At 38.2% G+C, this 15,898-nt stretch overlaps 1 protein-coding gene and 1 long non-coding RNA gene across 3 annotated transcripts; one reads left to right on the top strand and one right to left on the bottom strand.

The window, feature by feature from the left end:
- Positions 1 to 3,365: 3,365 nt before the first annotated feature.
- Positions 3,366 to 11,222, top strand: LOC111251628 (uncharacterized). Its single transcript, XR_015329181.1, has 3 exons — positions 3,366 to 3,656; positions 4,114 to 4,442; positions 5,398 to 11,222. It is a non-coding gene; the product is annotated as an uncharacterized LOC111251628 (long non-coding RNA).
- Positions 4,940 to 15,865, bottom strand: LOC111251627 (lysoplasmalogenase TMEM86A). Of its 2 annotated transcripts, XM_086991074.1 has the most exons (5): positions 13,731 to 14,024; positions 12,902 to 13,146; positions 7,527 to 7,743; positions 6,851 to 7,201; positions 4,940 to 5,977 (listed from the first exon to the last, which is right to left on the bottom strand). In XM_086991074.1, the coding sequence occupies exons 1-4, from the start codon at positions 13,837 to 13,839 to the stop codon at positions 6,888 to 6,890; spliced, it is 885 nt and encodes a 294-aa protein (XP_086847200.1). In that variant the 5' UTR covers positions 13,840 to 14,024; the 3' UTR covers positions 4,940 to 5,977; positions 6,851 to 6,887. The 2 variants fall into 2 exon arrangements, 1 of the variants encoding a protein (XP_086847200.1); XR_015329178.1 differs by lacking the exons at positions 4,940 to 5,977; positions 6,851 to 7,201; positions 7,527 to 7,743 and adding an exon at positions 15,551 to 15,865 and having other exon boundaries at positions 12,992 to 13,130; positions 13,731 to 13,828.
- Between the last annotated feature and the right edge of the window lie 33 nt (positions 15,866 to 15,898).

Here is a 15,898-nt window from a genome sequence, read left to right as displayed (position 1 = left end):
ATATATTATAGAGCCGTTTTGAAAAAGCAATTTGTTGCCACATGGCTTGCTCAAGCAATTTGCTCAAGACATTAACTATTGAAAAGTTATTGCCGATTAAAAACAAAATACCTCGAAACAGACCGTTGAAACTTCGTTTGTTTTCGTTCAATTAGCCTTTCTTTCTGATACTGTATTGAAGCAAGTATTTCAACGAAGTGTTTTGCGTGAGCTAAAAGTGTCAGTGATGACCAGTAACGGATTCTTAGTAGAGCTTCAATTTATAATCTAAACCGCTAACAATTTTATTTCATAGCATTTTTCCTTCTATTTGTGGTATGACAGGTTAGCATGTGGATGTCTATCAGAGCTAGTTGTAGCCGGTATATTCTACTCAAGCTTTAACTAAATTCTAACTCAACGATAGTAAAAATATAATCAAATCAGTACTTCCGAATTGTTTTATTCGCCATCTTGCATATCTTTCCCTGTCCGTGATGTCGATCTCGTTCTTTCAGTCCCACTCTTCAAACGCAAATTCTATAGCTTTTTTTCTAATTTGAATACGCATGCCGCTCATATTTATACGTTTAACTTAAAGTTAGCAACCGCCTGTTGTCGCAAGCGACAATATTGAAAAAAAAACAGAGAGGTCATAGACGCATATTAATGATAACACACCCATAACGCGACGGACTGACTATACGACCAATTAGCGTTTGTTCCCTCAGTAAAAGATAAGTAATGGATATGCGTTTTTGGGCACAGTCACAACTCACATTGATCAAACCCTGTAGCGTGCTAATATTTTAGCTACATATTTCTACATATGACAGTATCATAATAGAATTACGCTCTGGGCTTACTCTTTGAGACAGGACACAAATTTCCATGCGTCTTCAAATTCGATAGTGTTTTTGAGACAATATTGCTTCCTAATTTTCGAATAGTTGTTTAGCTTTTTTTTTTTTTTTTTCTATGCACATATAATGAGTATCTTATATCTGTCGTCTTACTTCAATCAGAAAAACAGTTGTAAGTCGTGATTGTAGTAGAACGCATAGGCTAGACAGTCAAACACGTTCCGTTTTTGAACCCGACATACGATTAGACCTATAGTGTGAGCCAATATAATGATCCTTTCAGGATTTTTGAGTTTATTTTTAGCTCTTAGTAGAAATACTACTATATGTCGGTGGGAGACGACCCGCTCTATTTAACGCATGGAATTGCTGCTGAATGGCCCCTGCATTTACAACCCTCTGCTATCCCATACCCCCATGTGGGTCGTCGCTTTAGCGATCCGAATGTTGCTTTTTATCGGTACACCGCTGATTTGTCACATGTTACGATGTCATGATAAGCTCCGAGACATCTTGCACTTGAGGTCAGCATTTTTTAGCGCCATTTAATGGACTGTATTTGTTTTTCCGAGAGCAGGTGCGAGACGTTGTCGGCTTTTACACTCGTCAACATGACTGGGTTAATGATCTGCGAATTGATATACTTTTATTATTTCATGCATTACTTCTAGAATCTGTCTCATTCTAACGTTTACAAAACGGATCACTCGTTTGGTGAAAACATGCCTAGGACTGCCGTTCTCTGCTCCGTTGCTAGGACTATTATCTGAGCAGTGATCCTGAAAAAGCTAATGCGCCAAGAATTATTTGAAAAACGATCCAAAAAGTATTTGTTTCTAAAGTTTCTTTTCTAACTGTGCTTGTGTACAATGATTGCTTTTAAATAGTTGGAACGTTTAGGCTTCAAGGAAACGTTGTTTCCTACTTCGATTCCTACTACGAACGATTTCCCTACTTGATGATCCTTATGTACGAAAACATTTTTCAAATGCAAAAAAACAACAACGAATCTTAACACCGAGTTTGTTCAAGAACATTGTCTCGAAGAGGCAAAGGACAAGGTATTCCCATACATGGCAGATGGTCGTTTGAGTGAGATTTACCCTCAACTTGACCTCATCAATATATATTATATATATACTTTCCTGTTCGCAAGGTATATAGTGTTCTATGTCTAACTTCAACCCAATTTAGATTTCGAGTCTCACGTTAGTATGTATTCAGGGAGATGGTTGATTCTAGTTGTGATTTAAGTTACAGCTAAACGTCGACAGTGGACGTAGTTCGTCGTACGTATTATTGACCTCGCATTACTTCTAATCGACCACAGATGATTTTTCACACCGATTTCAAGTAATCTGAAGTTGTGGATTGTCCTGTAATAGTCGGAACGGTTTTGTAACATAACTACATATTTGCTTGTTTAAATATGATGTGATCATTATCAACAAACTATTCCTTCAGTTATCATTGAGTTGATATTTGTATGTGGTGAAGCGACGTTCAGACTGGCTTTGAACTTCGGCTGTTGTGACAAAAATCACATTTGACAACAAGCACAATGGTGGGAATAATGTCTGCAAAACGTTTATGTCTATATTACAGATAGGTTCTGATATGGCTAGTCCATCCAATCTATTGTTAGCGACATCTGAAAATGTATTGGTCTCGTCAACCGCCAATTTACGACTTCGCAGTTAAAAACGTAGCAACGCACCATAGCAATTCATTCTGGGCTATATATATATATGAACGTCGAAATTCCTATCAATGTAATGTACATTTTGCATCCGAAAATATGTAAGTATGTGGACATTTTCAATAGGACACACTTTATAGCCTACGGGAAGACACCCGAACAATATAGATATTCTGAGCAAAAGCGACCAAACATTGTGGAAAAAAAATACATTAAAGAGGCTAGCTGGGTCAGGCTCCAAGGTCAAATGGCGATTCTCATTAATCATAGAGGTCCATTTGCTACACCAGTCTCTTTCAACCTTTGACCAATTGGCTGACGGCGACATGTTCTTTCTAGTGAATATAGCGAACTTCGGTGTTCTAGCCCCTACCTAATTTAATGTTGTTTCCAGATCTTACTCGACCTAGGTAGATTTAGAAGCAAGGTTGAATCCGTTTTGCAAGCGAGCGCCTCAGAAGTGTATCTCTCATAAAGTTCAAATAGCACATTAGAAAAAAAGAATTCGTTTTTTGGCTTAGAGAACAGATTCGACTAAGCATCCTGTAGCGTACTCTAGCTCATCGCATCACTATCTATTTCCGACTAGTGCAGTTCTAGCAGCAAAACGTCAACGAAACTATATATCTATTTCGAATAAGGTGCCTGCTATAAAGTCATACAATTGAATGATATACTAGCTTGAAAAAAAAATTACCACCATAAACCACCAGTAAGTCATTTTTTTCTGGTCTTCAGGGGTGGCTTTTAAAATTTACTGCCCGGTAAAAAGGGTTTACCCAGGTACATGATCACCGTTCATATGAAATTCTTAAACAGCCTAATACTCAGAAACTAACTGGGTCCAAGTCCACCACCATCACTGTACATGACGATGTTTACATTCCACCATTATTATTAGTTATTTTGTAACGCATATATTTTATTTGATGTTCATGTCCTTTATATAATAAAGTATACGTTTTAGAGTATTCTATAGGTCTTTGTTAACGATGGCATCAATCATTACAGTGGTTCATTTTGACAAAACGAAACACGTTTGTTCTCGGCGGTGTCGTTGGAAGTAGATAACCCGGCTGTGAAGAGCTTCCTGAAATGGCGTCTTCGAGTAAACAGTACGGAAAAATCTTATCTGTAGTAATATTGATATAATACTTTCATTGCTTTAACTTAATTCTGATGTAACCTACCTAAATGGAATGTTCTTCTTGCAACGGGAATTAGAAGCGAAATGTGAAATAATTAATTACACAAAACGTTGACTTTTAAAATTCAGGAGAGCTAATCGTGGAAGCAGACGATAAGGCGCGTATTTTAAAATCTAAATAAATATAGCTTTCCAAACATAGTGGAAATACATTGTAGCCACACAAGATAATATAACGCTTATTTATTGCGGTGAAGTATTAGATGTAGTGCGGAAATATCATCCAAGTAGTTACACCGTTCACCTTTCATTCATAACTGTATAACGCGTCAGAATAGCTGCTGTATAATAATAGGCTTAATAAATAAAGGTAAACAAATAAACTGATTCTGTGTATATTGGATCCCTCCACGTTTTTTTTTCAGGACAAAAAGTTTTCGTCTGCTCTGAGAAGAGGGGAACAAGAAAATAGCAAAGTCCACAGGGTCTGCTTTGCAGATCAGTTTTCGATTAAAAGGCTTTTGAAAGCTTTCTTTGGACAATGATTTTTTTTCGTTGCTTTTCTTTTAGTTCTTAAACTATACAAACTATTGGACACATTTTCAAAGCAAATTTTACTTGATTACTCAAGTGTAAAACGATGGTTTCGTCAGGGATAGATGACTGGGTAGAACTCTTTGCCATGTTAGCTGCACCGTAATTGAAGGACACTGGTCGGGTACATTTTGATCCGCTAAATCTTCATCAAAACACCGTAAGTACTGTTTAAGTTATGGCTCGTACTTTACTTATGACAGACCTAGGTTCAGCTATAAACAGCGTACGTACAGAGAGATCTAAAGCTTATATGTACATACATTTTGTTAGGCAAATTCAGCGAGCGAAATACTGCAAAACCAAAGATTATAAAATTATTTGCGCTTGACGATGGTCCGTTTTGCGATAAACCTGATACGGTGACCTGATATTTAACAGTATTTCACTCACCGAATCCAAGCAAGTTAGCTTGTAATGCAGCATCCCTTTAAGTATCATAGTTTATTCTGGATAGCTTCTAGTAATCCTATGGCTAAAATAAATATTTATATACATAAATACTTAAGTCATAGGATTTGTCTCGGTAATGAAAAATATTCGGTTATATATCAGTTTGCAATATAAATATGAATGCCCATTAGAATTACGTCGTCATCTTATTATAGCTATTATAAATACAAAGTAACAAAAATGAATAAGAGAAAGGCGGTTAGATATTGTTTTCCCAATATATTTATATGATACACTGTTTTACTTAGCAAACATTATTCCTTAATATTTACAAACTTGATAAAAGGAGCTTTAAATGGTGTAAGTAGTTGCGGCAATTTTTAATTGCTGGTTGTTTCAAAAGCAATCCATTTGATTATATCGTCACAGATCTAAGTCCAAGATTGCGCTTCTTTTTCTGTACCATTGAATTATGCGTGCATGTAAATAATATGAACGCAGTTGAACAATGGCAGGGAAACACCCTTCTAGCCCGTTGGCCGTACTATTTTTTGGAGCCCCGCCGGCTTTTCTTGTAAAGATAATCGTTCTATTGAAACTTTTAGCCACAGAACATTTTACCTGCTCGTTCATGGGGAACTTGCAGCAAAAAGCCAGTCCTGTTGTGTCCTATGTACAGTCGGCTGTGAATGACGCCACTAACTTCTGCGGCCAATTGACAGGTAACGTAACCAGCAAAAGGGCACAATCGGCACAACGGCATTTTGAAGCTTTTTTAACCTGCACAATGTGGCGAGAAAGGATGTGTTTCAGTTGCCTAAGCCCCTCCTTCACGGTGTAAGGCTTATACTAAAATTATTTAATAAGCCATGAGTAAATCTGTGCTTTCTTTAATATTAACAGGAATATAGTAATCATATAATAGGATATAATGTCAAACTCGGACCGCAGCGTTCCTTAATATGTGGCCGACAGATCACATCGAAATTATGGCCCAGAAACTGTGTGAAGCTCCGTATTCTACAGGACGAAGGCAAACTTCGGACAGTGACGCGCAATTTGAATCGTGTCGGACTACAAAGTCTTCTAAATCAGTCTCAAAGTCTTGATTGTTAAGTCAGCTTGGCCCAACGCCCGGATGTCATCCAATCAGCGCCGATGTGGCTTGTGTCATGTGAATTTTCTCGTGCTTTAACGGCTGTTCTTTAATGGATTCTTTCTCCTCATTTCCTTGAAGGTTCAGGATAGCGAAGGGAGACACATGAACTCTCACTTTCAAGCAACTAGGTTTACGAGTAACAGCTGAAAATGAGGGTAAAATGAGGAGGTCTTCGAGAGTTCGCGATCTGTCGTGAAAGACATGGTAGACTATATTGTACATTCAGGTCAAATCGCAATGTCTGTATGATACAGACGGTTGCAAATCACTGTAGAGCAACATACAAATAATCAATAAAGTTAGTTGATGTGGGTAGTTCATCAACATACTATTTTAGCAACTCCGTCAGCATCTGGATAGAGGTAGCGTTTTAGAAAAACGTCATTAGTCAGGTCGAACTCCATCGGTGCTATTATATATACAATCTTATTCTGTCTCCTCCGGTCTAACCGGCCAGCAATGAGCAATTGCTTATGACGGAATCACGCGTCTCAGTAGACTATAATTTATTTCAAAAAGCAACCAAAAACGGTCTGCTCCTATATTGAGTTGAACTGGCACAATTAATCTTAAGTTAAAAAATATATTTATTGGAAACTGATTGTGTTATTTAACATAATTCCAGTATACTCAATAAGGTATATTGTGACAATGTGTTGCAATCTGAAAATTTGTCGGTTCGACAATGTCATCTGATAACACTGATTCGTATACCCTCGTTATCTAGCGATTAGGACACAGAAAGCTAGGCAATTGTTGAAGGTGGCCGTTCACAGGCCGGGTAAAAGAATTACCTCCATGCGCCATAGTAGCAGAACAGATCTTGCGCATTCAAGATAAATATGTAACTAACATTAAACGTACAAACAACTGCTACATTTTCTTGTGAATTTTCGTTAATTCCTTAAACGTAAATCCCTACAGCAGTAAATGCCCAAACCTCCTAATAAAACAGTACTTATTTCTATAGTGTATAGTAACAATTCACTGTTCCTATCGCAAAAATACTAACTTACTTAGCGGTTTGTTAGCGGCCCGCTAGAATCGGAACATTTAGTGTGTCCTGGATTTTCCTGCTATGCTCTTCATGTGTACCTCGACGAGTCTTCTCCGATCGATTACAGACAAAGCGATGGCTAGTTGTCCTCCGTAATAGGTAACCATCGTAATTAGCTGACCATGTTTGCAAGGCTCCTTAAAGTAAAATGCGTTTAGCGATAAATTGAAGTCGGAAATTACAAACAGCAAAGCACCCAGGGCACTTACGACATGGCACCAATCGTAGTCAGGATGAAGGCGGGCTAGCGATCGCCAAAACATCAATGAAATTATTACGATGTAGACTGGAACTGCCTTGAAGAGAAATCCTATTAAAAAAGAACAGAAAGAGAATCAATGAAAAAAGTCTTCTAAATCTGATCCAAGTAAATGGTACACGTGAAACAGCGAATACTTCACCAGTTTCCATAAGTAAAAAATGATAATTTAGTACTCATAAAAAAGAGATACATACGTGACTCATTTAGCAGTACATATCGGATGTGCTAAACTATATTAGGCGTTACTACAGGGCCAATAAATCTCCATTAAATCTCAGTGAGACAAACAAAACTAGATGTAAACAGGTTTTATAAATCACAAAACGAGATTTTAACAATCTACGAAAACGGTCAACTTGATAAGAATATGTACCGTCAAGCATTGGAAGGATTGTATGTAAGGCGCCGGCTGCCATAGCGAAAGTAACGATAAATGGAATTGGCGCCAATCCACGAAAGCCGAATGCGATAATATAGAAGAGATGTGCGAGAGCGAAGGCCACCATGCCTTTGATAAAGTTTACTTCGTCATGCCAGACAAGGTAGAAGTCACCAACGACGGATACTAGCAAGCCCACTACGATTAGGGACTTGGGTGTTTACAAACGCAGAACGGAAGCAAACAATTACCATTCTTTTTTTTGGGAATTCGACAAATTGCAGGTTTTTATATAAGATTTACCGAAACTATCTGAAAGAGTCACTTATAGAACAAAGGATTCCTTTTTTTCGCTGCAGCAATTTCAACTGTAAGCTGCTTTTTCATATCCATAAATCAACTCACGCCCTGTTTTAGATCTACTTTCTGTCTGTATACAGCTATAAATAGCTCAATAATGAGTATTAGAAATTTTCAATTATAGGTCTATTGGTTCACAACTGTGAGCTCACTATGGGCGAAACTGAGAGCAACACTGTTTGGGAGAAAGATAATCGCTAGAATAACACGCAACCTCGTAAGAACCAAGGAACATAAATGTTAACCCAAAAAATATAGGCCGCCGAGATATACAAAGCCGCGGTGGTGAATTCTAGGTCGCTACCAACCATTGTTACTGTTTTCCATCAATACTGCTACTTTCAAATGTGCGCGCGTAAATTATACTGGCCTCCATCAGCCACCTGGTGAATGTGCTATGGACTAACTAAAAATAGACCGGTGTTAATCATTTGAATCTACGGTAAAAATCTGTTTTTTTTTTTTTATGTATTCAAGAGAACTTAAGTGAAGAAAGCAAATTTTTCAGCTTTCAGCAGCACGGGGCACGTGCAAAATATCACCGTTATACAAAGCAAATCTTAATAAAAACTTTTCAAAATGGGTTGGACGAAGAAGTTTCATAGAATACCCTGTCCATTCATCACATCTAACGTCGATGGATTTTTTTCTTGTGAAAGCGTCTAAAAAACAAAGTCTAAGCGAGAAAACCTATGAACTAGAATGTTTGAAAGACGCAATTGAGTTAATGGACTTTTTTTTGTAGTTTAAATATTACTATACACGTGGGGTATAACTATTTTATACACTTTCAAGAACACCCTGTACATACAGGTCCGTATCTTGCTATCGGTCAATTACAAATTCGAAAAGTTCATAATATTTAGACACGACGGCAGCAACGAAGGCTAATACATGCGACAAGCATAACGTTTGAGCTTTAATAACAAGGGCCAAAAAACGCAATGGCGAGACACAAGAATGTGACGAAAAGCCAGCACAATGATTCTTTACCTAATAATATGTGAACTTTTAGTTCTGTCAGTGATGTTTCTGCCACACGTTCTCTCAATGAGTTAAGCCCCATTATATAATTAGCTAGCTAGTATAACTTAGACAATAATTTTAATATTTGCGGTTTGTCCAAGGAGATTGACGTACATGCCATTATTCGAAACGCTTCACTTTTACTAGGATTGATGTTTTGTAATCTCTGCCCCCTGGAATTTTTTTATACGATTGTCGCATCAAATACTTACATTATACGAAATATATAGATTTGCGATCCGTAAACCTATTTAAAACGACGCACAGTTCAAAGGCATTATTAAAACGTGGTATCACAGTTAAAAGGGTTCGCATTTAAACGAGCAGTACCACGTGAGAAAGTTGTCGACTGGGTTAAAGAAGTGATCTTGGCCTAAGATGTCAAACCACGTTTATTTTCTGGTCTGTTCAGCCTTGTTCAGCTTGTCAAGGCCTGGTTCCGCTGGCAAGTTCTCTTCAAACGTACAGAAAATACAGTTAGAACAATACGCCGTCAATAAAATATTGGCTGAAGTTTCGGCAAGAGTACTTGATGACGAAGCCGAGGAACTTGGGAGCAATGAAGGCATATGCGCACACGTATACAGAGAAACTCAACAGGTGCGAAGACGAACTGCAAACATTTGGATTAAGCTCTAGATGTATGTCTGAAAAATGGAGCTTTTGGTAAGCTATGATCAATCGGGTGATTTTGGGAACAAAATGCGCTCTGCTGCAGTTCTGGATAATCTAGCGCAAATTCAACGACAATTCAAAAAGATGGAGCTCTTTTTTCTGCTAGTTTCCGCCACTAGGTAAAATGGACACTGAAGAGATTTGATGCTGTTCGAAGCTTTTCGAAAATCCTTCAGGGGACATAAGTGGGAGATTGCTCCCTTTAAAGTTAGACTAAAGAGATGCTAACCATTCCCGCTCATTTGGTTGAAAAAACTGTTCTCGAGATTCCGTGCGAGAGGACTTTGATCATACGTTTAGAGTATGACATTCAAAAAATGGCGGCAAAGCCCGTTCAAATGCCTGTGTGTTGTTTCTAAAACCAACTAGGATTGACGACACGAAGCGCTCTGCAATGAAAATCATTAGGACTTCATCATTAGAAAGAAGTCAGTCCGCCGAAATATGTAAGCTAAGAACACTATAATGGCAAGCGCAGTCACCATACACTTGGTAGGAATAGAGTGTGGGCTCAAATCTTACCTGGTTTGTTGCCGCTATACTTTACTCACAATCGGTGAATTAGGGTTCATCAAATTAAAGTGAATCATATCTTCATTAAACGTCCAAACAGACATAAATAATAAACTTTTCCGGTTGTACATTGGCTTAGGATAATGTCCCGTCGACTAACTTACAATCGCTCATAACTTGTCGCGAAGAGTCGATTTTTTATTACAAGTCATCATTCGGTGCTGAAATGGGTCATTATCGTAACGGCGGAACAGGACGGAAGCGTTTCTATATCTCTGTTATTGATTCGACTGATCCGAACTCAAATAGTGCAGTACCCATTTGCTAATGTTTACGTTTTTGATTTCATTGAGGTGAAGTACTTGGAAACACCCTTGAACTTTGAGGTGGCTCAACGTCCAATACAGTTTTTAACTTTTTACTTTTTTGCAAAAGTTCTTCTACGAGACCCATTTTCCTTCCTGCAATTTTTTGAACTAGTTTCTCGCAGTGTTTCAATTACCGTATCGACTATCGAGCTCTTTTCGCCATTAAACTTCCAAAGTGAAACTTGTTTTCACGCATAACTCCAGTTCTTTGATCTTCTATGACTGACTATAGCTCGTCTGTTAAAAGCGTGAACGATGGAATTGAAATAAACGGCTTCGAATTTGATGAAGCACAGGTGCGCCTTGAATACAAACGGGTCATCAGATTATCATAGGGTAGCGTTATCTTGAAATATGAGGTTACGTTAATTACGTTTCAAATAAGCACTGCATAACGGAAACCTAGAAAGAATGTTTCAAACAAATTCGAATTGGAAAAAGGCCGGGAAATTAGAAAATGATATTAAATACAATTATATATACATATAAAATTATTGAATGGCTAGATGCTCTTTGGTCAGGAACAAGATCGCAGAATATCATTACTGAAAACGTACTTTGTGCTAGAATCGCGCAATGGCTAACTCCAAACAGATTGCCACCTATCGTGTATGCATTGACCACGAATAAAACACACGTCCCCCCTGCAGATGGCATGTTCCGCTACTTTTTGGTCGTAAATGTGTCACAATGATATGATGTAGAAATAAGCGATGAAATAAACTTGTTATTTTGGAAATCTATGAAACGGTGGATGTGTTTATTTTAGAATAGAGAAAAACGATCCAACGATGGCAGACATTTATTATAGATGTAGCATATGTATCCGTAGCATGTAGAGTGTGCGATACATGAACAGAGAACACAGCGTTATTTTGGCTTTGCTTGTTCGCGTCAAGGGAAATCTCTTGATTGTTATCCGTAATAATCACTACCCTGCACATTTTTTATTTGGAAAAATGGCATCTATTACAGAGCTATGCGACAAACTTTCTCAAGTGGCCAAGTGGTAGAAGATCCAGATTGGTCTCCGTGTAATTCTATTCAAGAAACAAGGGGTCGTCAGAATTTTTCCGCCATTGAATGATCACATTTTTGGCAAAGAGAATAGGGATTATGCTATGCACAGGTGGGATTTTCTAGCAGTTTGATACAACCTGGGCTTTTCCGATGAGATTGAGTACCCTATGAATAAAGCGCTCAGAAATGTTTCTAAAATGAAACAACGAGTACGCATCAGGTTTTGTGCGAAAAATCAAATCAGCCGCACAAACACTCTGCGGATGTCGCAGCATCTTTATGAAAACACTGAGTAAAGGTCAAACAACTTGTACTTGCCAGTCGTTATAAGACAGTTAGCGGAAGGTACCGAAATTTCGATTCGCTCATATTAGACTATTTAAGCGTCAAAAAGCTTGCTCGTGAACCGAAGTTTAGGTTAACGAACACCTATGAAGATTCGTAACAGGAAAACCTTTTGGAACGTTCACTACGCGAGACGAGACGTGGACGTAAGTTTACGACGAGGAAATTAAGACGTAGCTTTTTTGAATATCAGCCTAAAAACGGACCTTGACCGATAAAAGTCCCACAAGCTAGGTCAAAAGCTCTTTGCGGCTGTCTTTGACCATGTGGGAAATCGCTCATTATGAATTTATGCTGTTCGGCTCCACAATCACCAGGGAATACGATTAAGAAGTTGTCAAAAAATGGCGCGCGTCTATCTAACCCAAGATCTCAGAACTCTGGCTCAGCGTGCCCTACATGGGTCCTACATCACGACAATAATAGTCATTGTGTGTGTTGCCCCAACCCCCGTATTCATCACACTTAGTTCCCCGCAACGTTTTTATTTAGTATCTGAAGAGAAGCGTTTCGGCACGATAGAAGAAATAAAAGAAACAATTGCTGATTGAGCTGAGAGCTATCCCGACATTCGAATTTGTAACGTGTTTTAAAAATAGCAAAAAACGGTAGCATAAATGTATAGTATCGGCGAAGGGCACGGTTTGAGTTGAGACCTAATCATGTTTGAACCAAGGGTTGTGCAATTTCTTTTGAAGGGATTCTAGAACTGTTGGCTTCAGCTCTTGTCCTCCTGGATCCTGATCGCTGTCCGAGGTAATGCCCAACGAAAAACATTACTTTCTGATGTTTGTTGAGATAAGCCCTAAAATATATTCTAGTTAACGTCATCGTATTTTTTGAGCGAGCAAATTTGAAATTCGTTTTAGGCCAAGTAACGACAATAACACAATCGATACTGACGGAGGTCAGGGCTACGTCTGCAGCAAGTTTTGCTTGCTTCTTTAAGTTGTGCAAATGACTAATGCGCTACTACTATTACTATTGTCCTATTTTGAGTGATTGCCAGTTTTTTTTGACTATTCACGCGTAAGTATTCGTTTAATGAAGTATCCTGTATACCTTATACGAGGATGGTCGTCCAGTCACTATTGCGAGCAGAGCAAGTAGTACTATAGGGCCACATTTGAGGACACTTATGTGTACCGAGGTCAGATCTTCCTTCATTTTCAATAGGCCATAAAAATAGCCAGCAGTCAATAGCACGAAGGGTAGAGCCATTGGAAAAATGCCTCGACATAGAATGAACCCCGCGGGAAGTCGATACAAGTCTGCTGACGTTCTTTCCATTCTAAAAAGTACAAATGCTGTTAAAATGTATTGATTTGAGTAAATTCACAGTTTTTATGTACAAAGATTACAGAAGCTTCGATGCCGTTATAATATAACTATATAATAGAATAAAAATAAAACCTAAGTGTGAACATGATGAGGATACGCTGCACGATTCTGTTTCCAGAAGCAACAAAACTTAGCAGTTTATAAAACGATCATTATGCGGCGTTGTACCACAGATGAGACGAAAAATTGCTCTTTCGAATAATAGTTTACTATGATTTTTGGTCGATCATTCGAAATAGGATTAACCTTTAATAGTAATAATAATTAATAGTAATTTTAATAATAAATTTATTTTGAGCTACTTATATTTCAAAACAGTCGCGTTTACTTACTCTATTTCCAGAGTAATTTTGGCCTCTAATTCCTTAGATATTTTTCGAAAATCGTATTTTTATCGGCTCAAAATCGGATCTATTCCGATACCGTTACAATTTTTTTTACAAAAAACAAAAAATATTTTTATTATTTCAGCTAGCGAACCTTCAAATACTTGAGTTCATATTTTGAATCCATATATCTTCACGAATATTGTTGTTACAGTGTCACGGACCTCTCTCTCTGGCGGTGTCGTCGGTCGAGCGCTCCATGCAATCCACGACAGAGGACAAGGTGCGATGGTGCCGGCACGGCAAAACTTTACACAATATGCTGTAATGCATGGATAAAAATCAAATAAAAGGGGAGGTTGAGTCGTTATTTGGTGCAGAATTCATTCCGAGGGTGATGATGATCGTAACTGGCAAACTTTTTCCTCTCGAAAAATTAGCGTTAGAAGCTAGCCGTCTCCAATCTAAGATTTAAGCTAAGTCAAGCTATTCGACCATCGACTACAATTGAATATTCATTATAAAGCTTAACAATGCGGAGATATGATAATACTTATTTAGGAAAACGGCTGTTATGCTATCGCATTATGATAAACGGACTGTAGCTTTCTAATGAAACTGTTTTTTTTCGAGTTCAGAAGTACGCTCAAACCCTATATCAGATATGGCGTACATTCCTATACACTTACAAGTAGCATATATGATTTAGACTTCCTCAAAAGATGTTTTCCTATGAGTTTGCCAATCGAGTTTAGTTGTAGATATATTGAAATCGTAGGAATTGAGATGTTTCAATACTAATGGCGTCCGTCTGCAAGCTTTACGTAATCGTTTGTTGTGGGTGAGTGAGTAAGTAAATGAACGCTGATGGTATGCCGCCAAAGCGAAAGCTCCAGCAGTACACCCAGCGCCCTCTGTGCTGATCGTGATCCTTAGGGATTTGTCACAAGTTTAAGCAGAGTAAGGATCTAATATGAACATGAAATCAAACTAGTATTACACTGAATCAGGATAGATAGAAACTATGTTATAAACTATCATGGTCGTCTATTTCGACTATAGAGGTGAGCGACTGTCGTCAATCCATCATTCACGGACTTTCGTTTCTTGGCTAATTTCTGACAGAGTGTTTGGATATGAACTACTACTCAAAGCAGTATATGACACAATGCTTTCAAGATCCAAGTTTCATTTGGTACTACCTGTATTTATGCGTGTTCGTATCAACTCTACTTCTGGCAATGCAAAGACGTTCAGCGTTGCATATAGTGATAACAAATGAGAACTCAGAACCAGCCTGTAATTCCATACGGTATTTGCTCAAAGGGATGCCAAACTTACTATTTTGATGTAAGGATCAGTTCACAGTTTTTCTCTCTTTTGGCCACTTCGAGCTGCTTCGAACATAATTTGCCTGATTGTATCTAGTGATATCTACGCTAAACTGATTTGCCTGACGATAATAAATCATTCCATATTTCCAAGTTGAGCTTTATTAATATTATAATATCTTGTAATTACATTATAATATTTTACTCATATTATACTCGTCAACTTTTTTGGGATTGGAGGTTTGGAACCTAGAGGAAAGCTGGATAGTGGGAAAATGCAGGTCCCAACAGAACGGTGATGATTTGAAAAAGGGGTATATGATTAGAAGTTACAAAATATGGAAAGAGAAAGAGTGACAGCCCTAAAAACCTTTAACTTGGAAAAATGTGCACCAGGCGGTTAAGAAGACTCATCCTTATTTTAGGCGATAAAGGCTAAAGCTAGAATTAGCGAAGCGCCAGTCGCAGAGAGCGAAGTCAACACTTCATGCGTCTATGCTCAGGCTAAAGAAAGCCTATTGGTATCAATATCAGCTTCAGCATAACTGCTGTTGACTAAAGAATACAGCACTATTTTTAAACGGTTCATTGTAGGAGAATTCCAGTTAGTCAATGACGGACCAGGCCCACGTTCTACAGAAGGGGCAAAAAGCTTATATAAATGTAGCGATCCGTATTGTCCAATTAGGGTGAGAAATTATGGGACAACATACCACAGATGAGCTGACGAATCGTGAACTCAAACAAAGCTGCTAGCAAACAGAAAAATCGCAAGAGAAAATGACAGGTCGGCCGGCGGTGTCGTATAATCCGAAGCGTTTTGAAATGCAGAGACCTGACGCAAATATTGGCGGTCGCCGTACACGGCTGCAACGATTTCATTACATTCCACTCGTAGTAGGCTTATGCCTAAATACTAATAAACAAACTTGATCGTGGCAGCCCGGAAGAAGCGCGACAGAGTAAAAAGGATATGTACTTGAAATGTGGGGAAGCATTCAATGAAGCAATTGTGTTGTTTTCAAAAAGCCGACCTGTATAAAAAACGGAGTGAACAAACA

Source organism: Varroa destructor, unplaced genomic scaffold (assembly GCF_002443255.2).
Source record: "Varroa destructor unplaced genomic scaffold, Vdes_3.0 BEIS01000005.1, whole genome shotgun sequence".
NCBI classification, from domain to species: Eukaryota; Metazoa; Arthropoda; class Arachnida; order Mesostigmata; family Varroidae; genus Varroa; species Varroa destructor.
The sequence above is the reverse complement of the archived record's forward strand: the minus strand, read 5'-3'. Positions and strand labels throughout refer to the sequence as shown.

Excerpts from the sequence above, each read along its gene's own strand:
- LOC111251627 (XM_086991074.1), bottom strand. The coding sequence starts at position 13,839 with ATGCATTACAGCATATTGTGTAAAGTTTTGCCGTGCCGGCACCATCGC. Across the intron at positions 7,744-12,901 it reads GACGACCATCCTCGTATAAG|TCCCTAATCGTAGTGGGCTT; the intron begins GTATACAGGATA and ends TAAACACCCAAG. Across the intron at positions 7,202-7,526 it reads AATCCTTCCAATGCTTGACG|GATTTCTCTTCAAGGCAGTT; the intron begins GTACATATTCTT and ends CTTTTTTAATAG.